The 19486-nt window shown below is 39.6% G+C and overlaps 1 protein-coding gene across 1 annotated transcript in view; it reads right to left on the reverse strand.

Moving 5' to 3' along the window:
- FAM241A (family with sequence similarity 241 member A) overlaps positions 1-17508 on the reverse strand; it is a 33695-nt gene extending 16187 nt beyond the window's left edge. The window contains exon 1 of the mRNA XM_062199735.1: positions 17329-17508. Coding sequence (XP_062055719.1) covers positions 17329-17508 — 180 coding nt within the window. The remainder of the gene's footprint in view (positions 1-17328) is intronic.
- Positions 17509-19486: the final 1978 nt, after the last annotated feature.

Consider the following 19486-nt stretch of genomic DNA (forward strand, 5'->3'; position numbering starts at 1 on the left):
TGTTGATCTCTCCTAGCCATTTTTGATTGGCTTTCCATAGCTATCAAGTAATGCCAGCCTCAACAACGTGAACTTATGGAAATAACTAAGGAAAGTTAACCATTACAAAATACAGGTAAAGGTGCATAACAAGCAAAAGGGAAACAATTTTTGGGTAGCAGAGTAGTTTGCAAATTGAGGCTTATTGAACCAGTGGATGAGTAACAATTCTACATTTTCTTGCTGCAACTTCTTCTCCTTTTAACTAATTTGCTTGACAACTTCCATTCATTGTTTTACAACTTCACTGTAGTCTGCTGACTTCAGAGTCTGGTCAGTGCTTGTATTTAAAGCCTGTGTGCTATTGAGGCTTTTGTCTTATGTCCATGGGCCTATGGAGTAGCATGCAGAATGCTTTCAAGTCTACCCCACATCCTGATGTGATTGCGCCTGAGTGGTTGCAGCCCAGCATATGAGCTCCCCTCTCCTGGTCTTAAGAGCAGATTCTTTCCCTGGTTCTCTCTTAAAAACTTTTAGCTGCTTTTGATGTGACAGATAATAGAGCTACTTACTTTCTTTTAATTGCTCTTTACCAGATATGTACAGGGATACTTTAAAAAGTTTATGGAAGAATTCAGTTAAAAGATCAAGCTTATTTTGGCGCAAAAAATTTTGAAATTGTATATATTGTTTTCAACAACAAAATCAGGTTGGAGTTCTTTACTCTCTTTACCAAAGTCAGTGCTCTCAGGCAGATTATGAAGCTCTTTTCCTTTACGGTTTGTTTCTTCTCCTGAGCAGAGCTCCTCTTCCATCATTGCTCTGCTGGAGCTAGAAGGGAATGGAGGGAATAGATAGGAACACCAGAGGTCTAATTCTCTAGGGTGAAACTGTGGCCCTAGGATGCAAGTCGGGGGAGAGTGAACCCCATCTTCTTTGCCATATGTGCTAAGGTGGAGCTTCTGTAACACAGCACTGTGAGGTGGAGGTGACAGAGTAGGTTTTGCCTCAAATGCCACAAATACTCATGTTCTTACCAAGATTTAATAGGTTTCCTTGAATGAATGTCTCCATTTGCTATATGCCCTTAGGATAATTCCTATACTTTAAAAGATTGTTTTATTTGTTTTTTCTTAATAGTTTTTATCAGTTGAGTCCTGCACTGTGGTACAGCAGGTTAAGCAGCTGGTTGAGATGGATGCATCCCATATCACAGCCAGTTGGAATCCCAGGTGCTCTGCTTACTATCTAGCTTCCTTCCAATGTGCCTGGGAAAGAATTGGAAAATGGCCCAAGTGCCTGGATGTCTGCCATCCACATGGGAGACCTTAATAGAGTTCTGGGCTCCTAGATTTGGCCTGGTCCAGCCCTGGTTGATGCGGCCATTTGGGAGAATGAACCAATGTGTGAAAGCATTCTCTCTCTCTGTCCCCCATCACCACCTATGCACTCAGCCTTTCAAATAAATTTTTAAAAAAAGTCTTCACCAGCCAAATTGTTGCTTTGCTGGGGAGAGAATCTGACAAATCTCTTTCTTCATTCTTCTGCAAGTTCTACTAGAGTTGTTACTGGACATGAATTACTCTTGATAGTGAACTGAAGGGCAATTTCTTCAATGCTGCACCACAGGATGTTAGATGGCTGGGAACTAGTTTGTTCCTCTCAGTCCTGGGGCTTTAAGCACTATTATTCTTCATAAGCTGTGTGACAAACTCTGGGTAAAAAAAAAAAAAAATCTGACTTTTGAGGATCCATTTAATTAGATGGTTCTTTCACAGTTAAAAAAAATCCTTAAATGTTTGCTTATTCTTAAAGTTTAAATGGATAAAACAAATGGCTTACTTTTTCTCTTTCCTCATTATCTTCTCTCACCCACTATTATATAGGCAATTTTCTTTCTTTGCTCAACAGAGTCTATCAAGTACTTTAGCTGGCAATTAACTCATTTTTTCATTAAGCCTAAGGAAAGTCAATAAGGAAATTTAAATCTTAGAATAGTCCTGTTTTTCTTTACTTGCCTTCAGTACATTAAATACCACAGCCAAATTTGTCTTTTAAAACCAATTTTTAGCATAATTAAAATAATTTCTATCAGCCTTTATAATCTTCCAGAAAAGTTATCATTTTATGGAACCAATCCTGTCCAATTAACATTTTCATGGTGCAAATAATGTATTAAATATACAAGACTACATTCTTTGCTTCCAAAAGCTAATGATCTAGTGAGGAAGTTAGCATTCCTTTACAAATAATTGTATTTTAAGTCAGGTTGTGATGCGTGCTTAAGAGTGTAAAATCTTGGCATTTGTTTCCAAAAAGGTCAACTGCAAAAATATTAAATAATGAGAGCTGACAAAAAAAAAAAAAAAGAAAGAAAGAAAAGAAACACAACCTAATATAGTATGCTTAACTGCATTTGAATTGTTATATAATAGGACAGCTGTGTATACCACAAACTGATTCTGTGGTTGTCAAAAACATCTTTACTTCAGCATTGAGTCACTTGCAAAGACTCATTTCTTGCTTTTTATTTCTCTTCATTCTAAAGGCTAGTCCTATGAAGATATACTCTGAAATAAGTAAGTCTTAACAAGTAAATAACATTTAAATTAAATTTTAACACATTTAAAACATATTTATTAATTAAAAATAACTAACCACTTGAATATGTAGTATCTGACAAGCAATGTTAAGTACATTGATCTTTACATAAAGAAAATTGAAGAAGAGAGATGGCATAATTTACTCATGCTCATCTAACTACTAGTACAGTGAAGACACAAATTTAGGCAATCTGGCTCTGAAGCCTATGTCCTAAAGTCCTATACCATGAGTGATTTTCAAAAAATTCATGAATAGTGTGAATTATGAAAAGTATGCATAGATTTCAAATTTAATTCACTGTTACCACAGACTTTTTGAAGTATTGACTTATATGCTTCTTTACAACAAAACTAGATTTGTGATCATTCATATTCTATTTTAATGTACCAGCTTTATATAGCAATTCAAACAGTTACACTTCTCTTTATTCACTTACATTCAGCAAAAATAATAAATATTTTTTAAAAGTGGTTTTGTGGTTTTTGTATGTGGTTCACTATACAGTATAGCATATTTAAGGTAGTTTAATCATAGGCCTAAATCCTACTATTTACACTACTAAGCACAAAAATGGATTTTACCCTGTAACATATACCTTTCCATTCTGAAAACTGTTAAACAGAGATCCTGGTTGGAACTAGAACACTTGTGTATTAGGCAAATCAAATCACACTTTCTTTTAGGACAAAAACCAAAGCAGAAGTACCATGAGAACAGTGGCACCAGACAGAACTGGAAGCATTAACTAGAAGAGAACTGCTTTTTAAAAGCACCAAGTTTACCACTAATGCCGCTGCTCTGGCAGTTTGACAATAATTTATTGAAAGAAGCCCTAACATTATGACTTTGTGAATACCTTTTTTTTCTAAATTAAACTTTGGGATAGGAGTTTTAACTTCGTACTGAGGCCAAGGAAACACAGCCTTAAGAAAGTTTGAAACTGTATTTGATTATGCTGTAATATATACATGTATGTTTTTCCCATATTAGATTTGAAGAAAGAAAAATGTGTTATTATATCTAATAAAAGTATGCACACATGTGAACTATCCTTGCTAGAATTAAATTTCTTTTAAAATTAACTAATTCGGACTGGTATTGTGGTGTAGCAAGTGAAGCTGCTACATGCAATGCAAGCAACCCATATGGGTGATGGTTCATGTCCTGACTACTTCAATTCTGAACCAGTTCCCTCCTAAAGGCCTGGGGAAAGCAGTGGAAGATAGCCTAAGTGTTTGGGCTCTTGCCATCCACGTGAGGGATTGGATGAAGCTCCTGGCTCCTGACTTCGGCCTGCCACAGTCCTGGTCATTGCGGCCATCTGTAGAGTGAACTAGCAGATGAACAGATCTTTCTCTGTCTCTTCCTCTCTATAACTCTGACTTTCAAATAAATAAATAAATAAATAAAAACTTTAAAAATAAAATAACTAATTTCTTATTAAGAATTATAATGATATTTTGTCTTATAGTAAGTTAACTGAACTTAGGACTCTGATAATTTTTCAAAAAGCTATAAAAATTCCAGTGACTTGGCTGGTTTTTCTTTTTGTAGTTCTGAAATAACCATTGTCATGTAGTTCTTACTAAGTAAAATTTTGATTACTTATCAATGACTTGGACTAAGCTGGGAAAAATATAACAGCTTTTAATGATAGCACTAAAGAATCTGTAGGAATCTGGTTTTGAAGATAAAGGAAAATATGTGGGTTTGTGAAATTTCTTTGACAAACAGTGTATCTACATAAAACCACCTAATTTTATATTAGGTATTTTTAGTGGGCAGTGACATAGTGAAAATGACTAGAAATTATCTGCTGTATTTAAATTTTCTGCTGTAGTTACATTCTAAAGTTATGCTCTTTTCCTCTCAGCAAGTTTTGCACCTGCACTTTATGCAAGACATGCTGTGCATGTATTTGTGGCAAGCCTGCAGACATGAGTTGTCAGACTGATTGATGGCTGCTGACTTTCAGGAAACCACACTCAAGATTTTGGTGTGTGTCACATCCTCCCTGAGTACAACTAATATTTTATTACTACATTTCAACTCTGATAATTCACAATCCTTGCTTTACAGAACATGCTGCTTCACAAAAATTAACTCTTTAGTCAATTTAAATCAAGACAGCAAGCAATAAATACATGACTTCCATGAGCAAGGTGAGTGCTGTGGGATATGCCAAATAAATAACCCATACTCCCTTGTCATTAAGCTGCTTAATATTTAAGGAAAGATATGCATACAAATCACCATATTAAAACTTCACTAATTAAAATGAGCCATAGTTTTATAACAGATTCGTAGTTTTCTTTGAGAGCATCACTGCTTAGCTCAGACAACTCTTCAGGTTCCTAGACTTGTATGCTCAATTGCAAATTCAAAGTTTCCAGGTAGATGTCTTACAGGAACCTCAAATTCAACACACCCACTATGAAACTCATAATCACGTACCCTAAAATTGGCTTTCCTACAGATAACCTTAGCTCAGTGACTGCAAAAAACCTGCAGTGTAGCTAAGAGGCCCACTGGTCATTCTAGATGCCTTCAACTCCTTTGTCTTCTTTGCTCCTTCTCCTCCTGGCTCATTCTCCTCTGAGTTCTTGGCTTAGAACTCTGCAGAGGCTTACTGGTAAGGCTATCTTATCATTTTTTTTACACCATATTTTCTTTCCATGGAGATGTCATCTACTCAAATGATTTTATTAATATTTACACAGTTCTACGTGCTGAAGATACTCACTTTTTAAATGATTCCCTGGCCAAGAGAAAACTGTTAGTGAAATGTTTCTAATCTTTTTAGAAGAAAAACTTCTTGTATTTTTAATTTGTTTTTCTCCATCTTCATTCATTACTTGTTTGTTCATTAAACATATTAAATAGATGCATTCCAAGCACCTACTCTAGAAAAATGCCATACGGTGGGTGCTATTAGACTCTAGAGGGCTCACAGCCTCTAGAGAATGTCCTCAGAATCAACAGTCAGCTAGGACTGGAAATCAAGAGTATTTTGAAAACAAATTCTGAGCTCACTCAGAAAATGTACTTTTCTCTGAATAACAAATCCACCTTCTCATCTTCACCTCTTCATATCAACTAATCAAGCCTTTAAATCCTGTAATACAAAGGAGTTAAACTATGCATTAAAAATAAATCAAACATTTAAACAAATTCATTACAAGGTCTGATTATCTTCCTTAAGAAAGGTATTCTACCTGAAGTCCATAATTAAAGACTTTTTTCTTTCACCTTTCCACAAAAGATTTAAATTTTGTTATGATGGGAACAAAAGCATACAGTAGTAATAAAATACAGAAAACTGGAGGAGGGGATGGGTAGGAATGAATTGGGAATCCAGATTGGGAAGCTATATGTTACCTCAATTACTAAGACTGAGATTCTGCAAAGTTGGCTTTACTTTCCTAGAGTGTCAAAACAAAAGGAGGGACACAGCCCAGCTGCCTTTAGGTCTCTGCTCAACTATCACCTCCGCAACACCTTACTTACAACAGCAATCATACCCCATAACCACTCTCCCTTTCCCACCTTCTCTGTTTTTTTTTTTTTTATTTCATAGTACTGATAACCCAGTGATGTACAGATTTATTCATGGCCTCTCTCCATACTATAAGATTCATGAAGGGTACAATTTAGGCCCGTTTGTTTTTGTTACCTGGTATTCCAGTCTAGAACAGTGCCTGAAAAATAGCAGGAGCTCAATAAATTCTTTTGAATATTTGAAAAGCTATCAAGAAAGTATATGCCAGTCAGAAAAAAAGGGAAGAAATAACAGACACAGAGTATAAGTTTTTAAGGCAACTGATGTTCACTCAATATAATAAAATTGGAGAAATAGAACACTTTCAGTATATAACCAGGTTATTAGAGCAACCAAAGTCCTAAAATTGTAGCCATATACAGATAATACAGACTTTCAATTTGGGGCTGGCACTGTGGCGCAGCAGGTTAAGCCACCATCTTCAGTGTGGGCATCCCATATGGGTGCTGGTTTGAATCTCATCTACTCCAAATGCTGGCTGCTCCACTTCCGATTTAGCACCCTGTTAATGGCCTAGGAAAGCATCAGAGGATGGCCAAGTGTTTGGGCCCCTGTACCCTCATGGGAGACCCGGATGAAGCTCCTGGCTCCTGGCTTCTGGCTTCAGCCTGGTCCAGCTCTGGCCCTGGCAGCCATTTGGGGAGTGAACCAGTTGGATGGATGATTCTCTCTCTGTAACTCTTTCAAATGAATAAATAAATCTTTAAAAAAAAAAAAAGAAAGAAAGAAAGAAAGAAAGTTATGCCTTAACCACAAATGAAGTGGTTGGTCTGAATTATACCTTATGTTACCTTTGAGTTTCATTTGGTACCTGGGTTTCTTGCTATCCTATGTTCAAGAAAAATAAAAAAAAAAAAAAAGTGCAAGACTATATCAACTACATACCAGTTACTACTCCCAGTTCCTGTTTGTTATCCTTTCATCTTTCTACTGTGGTGGTTTTTAAATACAGCACATCAAGAACTATACTTCTTGCCTACATTTTTTTTTTACAAGTGCTTCACAGGGATTTTTTTTTTTAAGCTTACCACGCAACTAACACCACTGATCTCTTTTTTGTTGATTCTGACAGGAGAGTGTGTTTCTGTTACACACAAAGTCCAAGCTTCTCCCTCTTCAGAACTAATCTGTCATGGTAATTTTGCCTGGGAACACACACTGCTTTGAAAAAAACATCTGTTGAATTTTTACCAGCAGTGTCTTTTTGGATAGCAATTCTGACAGACTCCTTACTGGCTCAGAGATGCCAAACTAATTTCCTGAAGCATTTGCCATATCATGTTGTCTCTGTTCTCCCAGAGATTGTTTTAGAATACCTTCGAGGGCAGCGTGGGGAGTGGTAGAGAATAAACATGTTAACAAAAACATAAGGTAATTTCATATAGGAAAAAGAGCTTTGGGGAAAAGAAAACAAGCAGTGGAATAGAGGAACATGGGTGAGAGGTTCTTGCCATGTAAGTCAGGGCTGGGATCTGAGGAGTAACAGATACGCTGATGATATGAACATTTGCCAGGGGAAAATCTCAGGGAGAGTTCTGGGCAGAGGCCCTGAGATGGAATTGAGGTAGCTGTGCTAGTGCAGTGGTCTTGACTGTAATCCACAATATGAAATATATTTTATGAGTATATCCTGACCCAGTACATATAAACCGAAGTTCCAAAAAATGACACTCACCCTATCTGTGATGCAGCCTAATAATTTGTGTCTTATCTTACAATGTTCACAGTCCAATCGATTGAAAGGCCAAACACTGGCTTCATGGTTAAGGGATTTTAAGCATGGGTTTGAATCTCAATGCTGCAATTTACTATCAATGATACAGACTGAGTATCACTTATTTGAAATGCTTAGCAGTAGATGATTTTCAGATTCTGGATTTTTTTTAACTTTGGAATAGTGCACATATGTAATATGATATCTAGGGGATGGGACTCACATGTAAACAGGAAATTCATTTATGTTTCATATATACCTTATATACATAGTCTGTATCTGCCTGTTGACAGTAATCCATCACATGAGGTCAAGTGTGGAATTTTCCGCTTGTAGCATCACATTGGAGCTAAAAAGTTTCAGATTTTGTAACATTTCAGATTTTAGATCAGAGATGTTCAGCCTGTATTTTTACTATGTTTCTTAACCTCCTTGTGTTGTGTGTAGTTTGTACATATTGAAGTGGAGACAAAACATATCCGTTCATGAGGTTTGATGACACATTTCCCTCCAGAAAGAGCGAATTCATTTATACTTTCAACTTTTAGTGTATTATTATTTTATACACTATCTCATCTTTGTAATCTTTGATATTGATAAAGGAAAAGTCTTTCTTAATTGTTTTAATTTACATTTCTTCTTCTTCTAGTGAGGCTAGACACATTTCCCTATTCATTAGGCATTATATGTAGTTGTAGCTTTCATTTCCTATAAAATATAAAAAATTATATAATTATATATAAGAACTTACTAGCTACATAAAGCTTCATCTAACCTTAGCATTACAAATATCATAATTTGTAACTTGTTTATTATTATATTAAAAACTTATTTGTAATTTACTAAATGCAAAGCTTTATACTTATTTCTCAATGACCTACATGGAAACAATAAAGGGAAAACAACTTTTAGAGAGCATGTATAAAAATAAATGAGACTACTGGTTAGAGCTTAGCTTTGGAAATAAATATAAATTGAAAAATATAAAACTCTGTATTATATTTTCATTTTAACTAATAGGATTTAGTATTTTTAAAATCATAAGTCATGGGCGCTGGTATAGCAAGTAGAGCTGCCTCCTGCAATGCCAGCATCCCATATGGGCACTGGTTCAAGTCCCGGCTGCTCCACTTCTGATCCAGCTCCCTGTGAATGCACCTGGGAAGGCAGAGGAAGATGGCCCAAGTATTTTGGCCCCTGCCACCCACATGGGAGATCTGGAAGAAGCTCCTGGCTCGTGGCTTCAGCCGGGCCCAGCCCCGGCCATTGTGGCCATTTGGGGAGTGAATCAGTGGATGGAAGATCCTCCTTTTCTCTTTCTGTCTCTACCTCTCTCTTCCTGTAACTCAGTCTTTCAAATAAATAAGATAACTCTTTAAAAAAAAAATCACAAGTCACAGCTGGAAACATACATGAGCAAAATTATCAGATGTTCAAAAAGACACACTTGATTTAAGTTATATCTATCAAAATATTAAAACAGATCCACATCGTAGTGGAATGGAGTGGTTACTCAGTGACAAAATAATTAAGCAAAGGGATTTCCATGAACTAATGATAGACAACCATGATCCATGAAGTGAAGAATGTGACTAACAAGATTCTTAATTCAAGTTGCAGTTTACGAAAGTCCTACATTTGGTACTTCCCCTAAAATCTACCTTTTTTAAGAAATGAAATCTCTGGAGACATGAGTATCTTGTGGGTGCAGTACAATATGATAGATGCTACACAAGACGGGAGGGATTGTCTATTGAAAGTAGTCAAAATGAAATTTCTGAAAAATGATTTTTCTTCTCAATTCTCATTTTATAGCAGTAAAAATTTCTTTTCTGCTATATGTTATTATCTCTGAAGAGCATGGGATAGGGAATTTGAAATCAAACTGATAGAATTTACATTTCAAGATATATCAAAATTAAATTTTCTGCCTCTGTAGATGGTCTGCACACAACCCAAGCAAAATTTTGATCAAGACGCTAAACAACACAAATAATTTTTTGGATTATTTGGAAGAGGTAATGAAAAAACTCTCAAACATAGATACTAGAAAAATTAAATCAAAGGAGATACAGTAAACTGACAAATGGAAATTTATTTAATTTTCTAAATATATAATGTTTAGATGTTAAGTATTAATAATAATCTTATCCTTCATTATTAAGTTAAAAATATATGCACTATGCTTTCCCTATGGTCAGAACTCTAATAAGCTGCAGTTGCTGTTAAGTAAACAGCAGCAAATAAAGCCAATAATTTCCTCTTCCCATGCCAAGATAAGGCACAGCTGCCAATGAAGTTAAATGGAAAAAAAATACACTGGATATGGGACGAATTTATTAGATCAGAAGATGGAAAATATCTTCTGCCTCAAGTTAATTAGAAATTCAGTGTCTCTGCTCAATTGAAACTACTCCTCCAATGTCTTATCAACTCCTTTGAACACACATGGACACATTTAATGAACTAAAACATAATTGGGAGGAACTTAAAGATTTTTTTGATGACAGGAGACTGCTGTTGCAGGATAAAATGGAGACTCTATAGAAGACAGAAAGTGAAAATGGTATGACCAAGGCATAACCAATGCTTAAAAAAAGCTTGAGTAAAGATACAGAGTTTAAACTTATGTTTCTTGGGGCAAGACTGATGTCAAGATACTTTCAGTTTCTCCCTTTAACCTTGCTGTATCACTTCTCTTTAATAGCAGGTTAACTTGTATACAGGGGAGGGTGAGTATTCTTTTTCCTATCAGAGATTACTGGCCTAAAAGGGAAAATAAGACCAAATAAAGATCTACATTAAAAGCAACATAACTTAGGTTGATAGGTTATTTTTCCTTGTAGAATAATCAAACAATTTATTTGACTTTCATAAGGAAATATTAATACTTTATTCAAAACTAAATAACATTTATTCTATAAATCTAAGAATTACATGTACTAAAAATACAGTTCTGTGATGTGGTTAGCTGTGGGGAATATTAAGAAGGGAACCAAAGAGAAAGATGATAAAGCGAGGTGATGAGGGAGAAATAGGGAGCTAATATTGGGGGTTTTCTGTGTGCTAAGCATTTAGCATACAAAATTTCACTGAATCCTCATAGGACTTTTAAGGTAAGTTTATACCCATTGCAAATAGGGAAATTGAGTCTCCAAGGGATTAAGTAATCAGGAAAACAGGGATGGTAAGATATTAAAGCCAGGATACAAACTTAGAAAGATCACATTCTAAAACCTTTTTCATTGTTCCCTGAAATTCAGCTACTACAGAAAAAGTTGAAGAGGTAGGGTAACAAAGGGGAGGATGGATGGAGAAAAAGAGAAAATGGCTGAGATGAGTAGGGAAGAATAAACACAATGGGAGAATAAGACTCAATAGGGATAGAAAGGAAATGGGAGGAGCAAAGAGAGGCAGCAAAGGAATGTGAGAAGGAGAGCAAATTAGAGAATGATGTATATGAAGGGTTGCTGGAAGAAGAGATACAGAAGGGGTCATTTAGGAGACTATCTGTTTGGAATATAGGCTTCAAGAAAACAAACAACTTTAACCTGTCTATTGGAATATCTATTAGCATGGTATTACCCTTGACAAGTCAAAGCACTGTAATCTGTACACATTTTGAGTAGAGCTTCTCATCTTCAGCCCCCGTTGACAGTTTGGTCATATAATACTTTGTTCTAGGGTTGTGCATCAGGTGTTTAGCAGTACCCTGATTTCTTCTTATTTGATGTCACCAGTGCCCCTTCTAGCCTTAACAACCAAAAATGTCCAGACACTGCCAAATGTCCCCTAGGAACAAAACTGCCCCCAGTTGAGAACCACTAATTCAGAAGTTCCATTTTGGATAAAGATAAAACAACAACAACAACAACACGAACAAAAGATGGCTAGATATGCAAAAATAATATGCAAAAATAATCTCTGAGTTTTTCCAGTGACCACATGTTCTTATGAACAAGATAGAATTAAATTAAGGTAGAATTCATCTAAACTCAACATTTGTTATAATATTGCTTGCAAACTGCTTTTAAAAACCTTGAAATGGGGGCAGGTCTTTGGGCCCAACAGTTCAGAAACCACTTGGAATGTCTGCATCGTGTATCTGGTGCCTGCTTTAAACCCTTGCCCTGCTTCTGCTCTGCTGCACTGAGCCACCAGCTCCTGGTTTTGGTCTGGCCAGCCTGGCTGTTGTGTGGTTTTGGGGAGTGAACCAAGGATGGGAAAGTTTGGTCTATCTGTGTCTCTCTCTGTCTTTCAAATACAATGAAAACAAAAACAAGTTTTCTAATGATCAAAAAGCATGCATAGGCCGGCGCCGTGGCTTAACAAGCTAATCCTCCGCCTTGCAGCGCCGGCACACTGGGTTCTAGTCCCGGTTGGGGCGCCGGATTCTATCCCGGTTGCCCCTCTTGCAGGCCAGCTCTCTGCTATGGCCCGGGAAGGCAGTGGAGGATGGCCCAAGTGCTTGGGCCCTACACCCGCATGGGAGACCAGGAGAAGCACCTGGCTCCTGGCTTCGGATCAGCATGATGCGCTGGCCACAGCGGCCACTGGAGGGTGAACCAACGGCAAAAAAAAAGGAAGACCTTTCTCTCTGTTTCTCTCTCTCTCACTATCCACTCTGTCAAAAAAAAAAAAAAATTGTTAAAAAAAAAAAAAAAAGCATGCATAGGCTGCTTCCCCTCACTGTTTTATAAAGGACTGCAAAGTGAGAGAGAAAGCAGACTATTAAATTATTATAAAAATAAGTGATTAGTTCCATATATCATATAGTATATAAAATCATTATAAAGAGCTTAAATATAAAGAGTAAAAATTAAATCACAAGCATATGTACAAAAAGGAAAATATAGGTGAGTTACTTAACTGGCTGTAGGATTAGAAAGAACTCATGAACAAGCATATCTATAAGATAAAAGGATACTTCAAAAGGTTCATGAGGAAAAACACATGCATAGTTTTTCCATAAAGCACATTTTTTTATGAACTTTTTGAAGATCCATTTTCTGTATGGATTTCAAGATTTTTTTGTTGTACAAAAATAAACTTTTTTAAAATCCAATTTTCCACAAGACTTTTGAAGTACCTTGTGTTTGTGTGTGTGGGGATGAGTGTATGAAACTACCAAAAAAATTCCTTTGACTGACAAAAACTAAAGACATTTCTAAATCAAAAACATCTAAATTAAAATTATAAAGCAAAAGAGAAGGGAGGATATTTATAATCAATATGTAATAGTGGATTAATATATTTAAAATAATGCCTAAAGAAAAATAGTCAACAAACATAATTTATGAAACAACAAACAAATATATGAAATATAAAAAAGCACGCAGAAGCTGTCTCCCTTCCTCATTTATTAAGGACTTTAAAGCAAGAGAGAAAGTGGATTATTAAATGATTAGCAAAATAAATACCAGCAATATCTTAAAATTTTTGCCAACTAAATTGGCAAAGATTAACAAAGATTATATTGTTCATTGTTGGCATGGATGGTTTTGAATGGGCACTGTGTAAACCAATGCTGGAAGTGTACATTGGTATACCTTTCTTGAGTGAAACTATTTTTTAGGGTGGTTCAAGAGGCTTCAAAGAGTTTGTCTCATTGACCTAGAGCTTTCACTTCTAGCAATCTCTTTCAAGGTAAAAGTCTGAGGATTTATAAGCAAAGACTTTCATGTAGCATTACTTATAAAAGAAAATTTGGGGCCGGGGCTGTGGCGTAGTGCCAATTCAAGTCGTGGCTGCTCCACTTCCAATCCAGCTCTCTGCTATGGCCTGGGAAAGCAGTGGAAGATGGCCCAAGTTCTTGGGCCCCTGCACCGGTTCTGGAGACCTGGAGGAAGCTCCTGGTTCCTGGTTTTGGATAAGCGGAGATCCGATGGTTGTGGCCAATTAGGGAGTGAACCAGCGGATGGAGGACCTCTCTCTCTCTCTCTCTGCCTCTCCTTCTCTCTCTGTGTAACTCTGACTTTCAAATAAGTAAATAAATCTTTTTTTTTTTTAAAAAAAGAAAATTTGAAGCATATTCTATGTGCACTGTTAGGAGAATGAACTATCAGACAACCCTAGAAATATTTTTTGCATACAATTTTTTAACAAGAGAAAATTACACAACCTTCTAAGTAGATAAAAGAAAATGCAAAATTTTATTTATAATAAAACATGCTAAAATACATGCCCATATATACATGTATAACACATCCAGGGATATATGAATACGGAAATACCAAATGTTTGATATCCAAATATTATTGGAGGAGATTTTAAATGTTTTTGTTCTCTTCTTTTGATCTTTATTTCTAATTTTCAAAAGAACACATGACTTTTATAATCATCAAGCTAATGTAATGGCCGTCTAAAGATAATGGGACCTCATTACGCTCCATGTAAGCAGTGCCATCTTAAGGTTATTCAGGTTGTGAACTAAACACTGTGTCTCACATCTAAGCAGGTGCCACTGATATTATAGACAAATAATAAAGCCTGGTGGTGTTTAGGCTTCCAACTAGCTATTCAGCAGGGTGGACTCTTATACTAAGCCACCTGTGCACATGTAGGATCATCTCACATGCACACAATTACTCCCACTTTTGTGGAATGATTGTGTCCTGTCCCTTCAGTTCCCTGGGCATTCCCTGAAATTGCTTCTCCCCCCTGCTCATCTTCTTTAGGGGCCTGACTCCTACTTCAGACCAAACACAGCTCCTTTCTTGTAAGGCCTCCTTTCTTAGGATACTTGATTTTACCTCGGCCTCCTTTATCAGTCATTCTACCAGGAAAGATTCAGGACAGAAGGATAGAGAAACTGTAGCTTTTTCTCAAGCATAGTGGTACCTAAGGACAAATAGTAAAAAGTGATGCTGATAAAATATTAGCTATCAATAAAACACATATTAATATTAGTATTTTAGTATTACATGAATTAAATACCAGAGTACGGATGTATTTTGATCTGGTTTTATAATTTCAGTGAGCCAAAGATAGATTTTGTATAATCAAAGCTTATGCAAAAGACCAGGCTAAGGAAAGGGAATTAGGAATAGGAAAGAAAATAGGAATGGAAAGAAAATACAGCAAAAGGATGTATATGGAGGAGCCCTTGGCCTGGAAACAGCCCAAGGAAAAATTCTGCTCCATTAAAATATCAAGAAAGGGCAAAAGACTGCAAAGGAAATAGAAGTAGAAAAGGGTTTAACACAGATTCGGTGCTGACAAAATCATTTAAAGAACTGGAGCAGCAGAAGGCAAGTGCCTCTGGAGTGACTGTTCAAGACCACATCACCACAGCCCTGATCCAGGTAAGAGCGAGCCTCTGATAGCTGCTGCCTTCAATTTCAGCTTAACATCCTTGAGGCCAGTGGAAGACTCTGGAATTCCAGGCGAGCATGCTAAACAGAAAGGACAGCAGGAAGACAGTCTACCTCATTTCCAGCTAATTAGTTTTGGTTCTGTTGCTGATTCTATCATTTTTTCTAAAGAAACAATCACTGTAAGTTCTAAATCACTAGCTCAAGAACCAATTTTTCAAAAATACTCAGTTTGTAATTTGTAGCCCTTGTCCTTGAAACAACCAACAAAACAAACAAAATGAATCACCAAAAAAATCTCCCCAAAGAAAAACTAACTGAAACAACTCCTTGGAATCTGTTTTGTAGTTGTGAATTTCATTTACCACTGCCTCAAATATCTGTACATCTCAAGTTATTTCCACCATTGTCAATGGCAGCACAAAAATTTCAAATTTCATTCACAGGGCCACCAAAAAGCTAGAAAGCAGTACTTCATGATAATAATGCAAAGAAATGATATATCTAAAAAGCAATATTTTTGCTTGTTTTTGGCTTCTTGGTAAGAAGTTCTTCTTTGGTGTTGATGCATTAAGCAATGCATATCTCAGGTGTGATTGTCAATGACTGTATGTAGGTTTACAGTACATAAATAAACCACAAGGTAAAAACCAAAATTATAAAAATAACTCTTCTAATGGAGTCCAGGAAAAGGAATTTCCACGACATGCAATGACGGAAGCAGGTATGCAAAAGTTTAGTCCATTTCCTAGGAAACATGGTACACTCTTTTGTTTCATCCTTTTTCCTGTGTACCGTGAGCAACTTTGGTAAGACCAGAACTACTGATGAAGTCCCCATCATCATGATGATGAGGTTCACAGAAGTGTAAATAAAGAATTGTACCTGCTCCCTTACAACCATCTGAAAATTTACTGTGGAAACTTGGGCACAAATGCATCCCCTGCCCTCAAGGGAGTTCCTGTAGCAGTTTTCTTCTCTTTTCCAGTTGAGCAACTAAAGTAAGAGGAAACCAAGCCCTTTAGTTATTGAGTCACGGTACAGTTAGCGGGAAAACCATCAGGAAGGGAATCCGGAAGATCTCTCAGTTACCAATTATTTGCTTCAGTCACCATCTTTTATACTGCCACACATATATTTTCAAAAAACACGCTCCACATGGCCATCACACCTAATGCTAAGGAAGGTCTACTTTGTGTACCCAACACAGCAATTTCTGCTTCCTAAGTAACACTGCGCCAATGGAAGTTATGCTTTATCTTAATTATTAAGGCGTTTGGTGATGATACTGGAGCCTGTGAAACGTGACAAAAAAGGACAGATGGAGAAGGACCAGAAGGGACAGGTATTATTGTCTTAGCAATACAGGCTGGAGGAAAGGCCAACAATCATTTCGCGTGATCCTAAAGATGAGTTATCTTGAGTATTTTTGGAGATCTAATTACAGTCTTTGCTGGTGAAAATCCACTCTCTGTGTAGCTCAATTTTTAAAATAAGCTGCCCACTGTCACACTAGAATTCAAGAGATCAAACTCGGAGAGTTAAAAAAACAAAACAAAAACCAATTCCCTTTTTCCCCTACTGGGGCTGGCCCCTTAAACTTCTTTCCCTTTGGTGCTAACAGAAAGCAATTTCTTGCTTTCTCACTGTGTAAATGAAGTTCAGGTGTCATCTGGGTTCCGGCGAAGCGCCTGCTCGGGGACAGTCCCCGTCGGGCCGTGTGCTGTTGGGCCAGCTGCAGCGCACGCGGCACAGCGCGGCCGCCCGCGGGAGAAACGCCCGCACCTTAGGGCCCCGCGAGGCGTGCGTCCCCACCGCAAGATGGAGGGCGGGACCGCAGCAGCGGGCCCTCTCACAGCTCGGGGGAGCGGACTCCAAGTCGGAAAAGAAGTGTTTGCGGGAGAGGCTTTGAAAGCCGCCGCCGCACGGAGGGCATTTCCACACAGCCCGGCGCCAGCCCGGCCCCCGCGGTCCGACGGCGGCGGGCCCCCGACCCCGCCCGGCCGCGCCGTCCAACCGCTCCTCCCGATGGCCGCCCGAACGCCGAGGCCACCAGCGCCCCACGCGGGGCAGAGAGGCGGCCCGGCCACTTCCCTCCGTCGCCGGGTGGGGCTCCTGACCCGGCCCGGCAGCGCCGTCGCCGCCCCTCCCCGCCTCACCTGCTCGCTCTCCGCCTGCGGCCGCCGCCCGAGCCGCCGCGGGCTCGCCCCGGGCTCCCGCTCGGTCCCCGCCGCCGCCGCCGCCGCCCGCTCCGCCAGGGCGTCCCCGTCCTCGTCGCGCTCCCCGCCGCCGCCGCCGCCGCCGCCGCCGCCCCGCAGCAGCTCCCCGGCCGAGCACATCCTGCCGTCCACTCCTGCCGCCCCGGGGGCCACGCCGCGACGCCGCCGGCAGCCGCCGTCACCCCGGGATCCGCGGCGCAGGCGGCTGACAGGAGTCTCCGAAACGCGCCCGGCCGGCCTGCGCGCTTGAAGTACAGAACCAGCCCGGCCCCTCCTGTCACCGGCTCGCCCCGCCCGCGGCCGCCGGGGCGGAGCCTGCGGTGGGCGGGGCCAGGGTGGGGGCGGAGCCCACGGGGGCGTGTGGGGCGGAGGAGAGAGAAAGTCTGCAGCGTGCGGGCACAGAACAGATGTCTGACGGAGACTGTGGACGGTGAGAGAGGCTGTGTGTGTGTGTGTGTGTGAGAGAGAGAGAGAGAGAGAGAGAGAGAGACTATACATAACACAGGAAGAAGGTATAGGGTAGTGCACGTGAGCTCCTGTGTGCGTGAGACATCGAGACACAAGTGTGAGAGCTAAAGCTACACTCGTGAGACTGTGTATGTGAGACTGCGTTTGTGAGTTAGGAAGAAGAGTGTGTGGGTGTGTGTGAAAGAAGCAGGAGAAACACGTGCACGAGCACACACACACACTCTCCACTGCTCTCTGTGCTTGCCTGGCCTTGGAGTGTGCCAGTTTGCTGCTGGCTGCCTGTCCTGAAGCGGCCCATCGTTTGCCAGGAATACACAGTTCTCTCTTTTGGAGCCTAGGAATCATGTGGTGGTGTATCTGCCTTTGTGTGTGTGTGTGTGTGTATATATATATATATATATATTTTTTTTTTTTTTTTTGGACAGGCAGAGTGGATAGTGAGTGAGAGAGAGAGAGGAAGGTCTTCCTTTTTGCCGTTGGTTCACCCTCCAATGACCACTGCGGCCAGCGCATCTCGCTGATCCGAAGCCAGGAGCCAGGTGCTTCTCCTGGTCTCCCATGCGGGTGCAGGGCCCAAGGACTTGGGCCATCCTCCACTGCCTTCCTGGGCCATAGCAGGGAGCTGGCCTGGAAGAGGGGCAACCAGGATAGAATCCGGCGCCCCAACCGGGACTAGAACCCGGTGTGCTGGCCTTTGACAGGTAGCGTTATAGACAGTGAGAGAGAGAGACAGAGAAAAAGGTCTTCCTTCTGCTGGTTCACCCCCCAGATGGCTTCCACGGCAGGAGCTGCACTGATCCCGAAGCCAGGAGCCAGGTGCTTCCTCCTGGTCTCCCATGCAGGTGCAGGGCCCCAAGCACTTGGGCCATCCTCCACTGCACTCCCAGGCCACAGCAGAGAGCTGGACTGGAAGAGGAGCAACCGGGACTAGAACCTGGTGCCCATAAGGGATGCCGGCGCCGCAGGGGGAGGATTAACCAAATGAGCCACGGTGCCAGCCCTGTATATTTCTATAAATGAGCAAAAACGTGTCTCAGTAGGGGGTAGGGGAGGAATATCCAGTTCATGACTTTTTCTTACTACGCTGTCCATTTGTTAAAGGGAAATTGAGGGATGCTTAAATAAAAGGCCAAATTTTTCTGTATCTCCTACCTGCATATAGAAAAAATGATGATTTATTCTACAGATAAAATATTGGGGTGTCAGTGGAAAGCAAACATCTGTAGGTATGAAAAAGAATGAGTTATTTGAGATTTCCATTAAAGTGTGTTCAGGCCCAGAGAAGGAATTAAAATAGGCAGGAATTCCTAGGCTTAATTTAAAGAAATGTTTCCTGGGTTTGATCAGGAGGAGCCCAGAGTGTCCTGTACACACACAAGCTCTCTTGTACACATGATTTGTGTGGTACACATGCAATCTCTCATATGCAAACTCTCAAGTCTGTTAAGTACATGTCTTGCTCTCACACACAATCTCTCTAGGGACTAGAACATATGCTTTTTGATCTCAAGTTAGAGAGGCAATTAGTGGGATTTAATTCCTTCCTTAAAAGTGTTTCAAATGTCAGAGGAGAGTATTTAAGATTATATGTGTATAATCAGAAGCCAGTGTCATGTAGGAACTCAGAAAC

This window comes from Lepus europaeus, chromosome 8, assembly GCF_033115175.1.
Source record: "Lepus europaeus isolate LE1 chromosome 8, mLepTim1.pri, whole genome shotgun sequence".
In the NCBI taxonomy this organism is placed as follows: domain Eukaryota; kingdom Metazoa; phylum Chordata; class Mammalia; order Lagomorpha; family Leporidae; genus Lepus; species Lepus europaeus.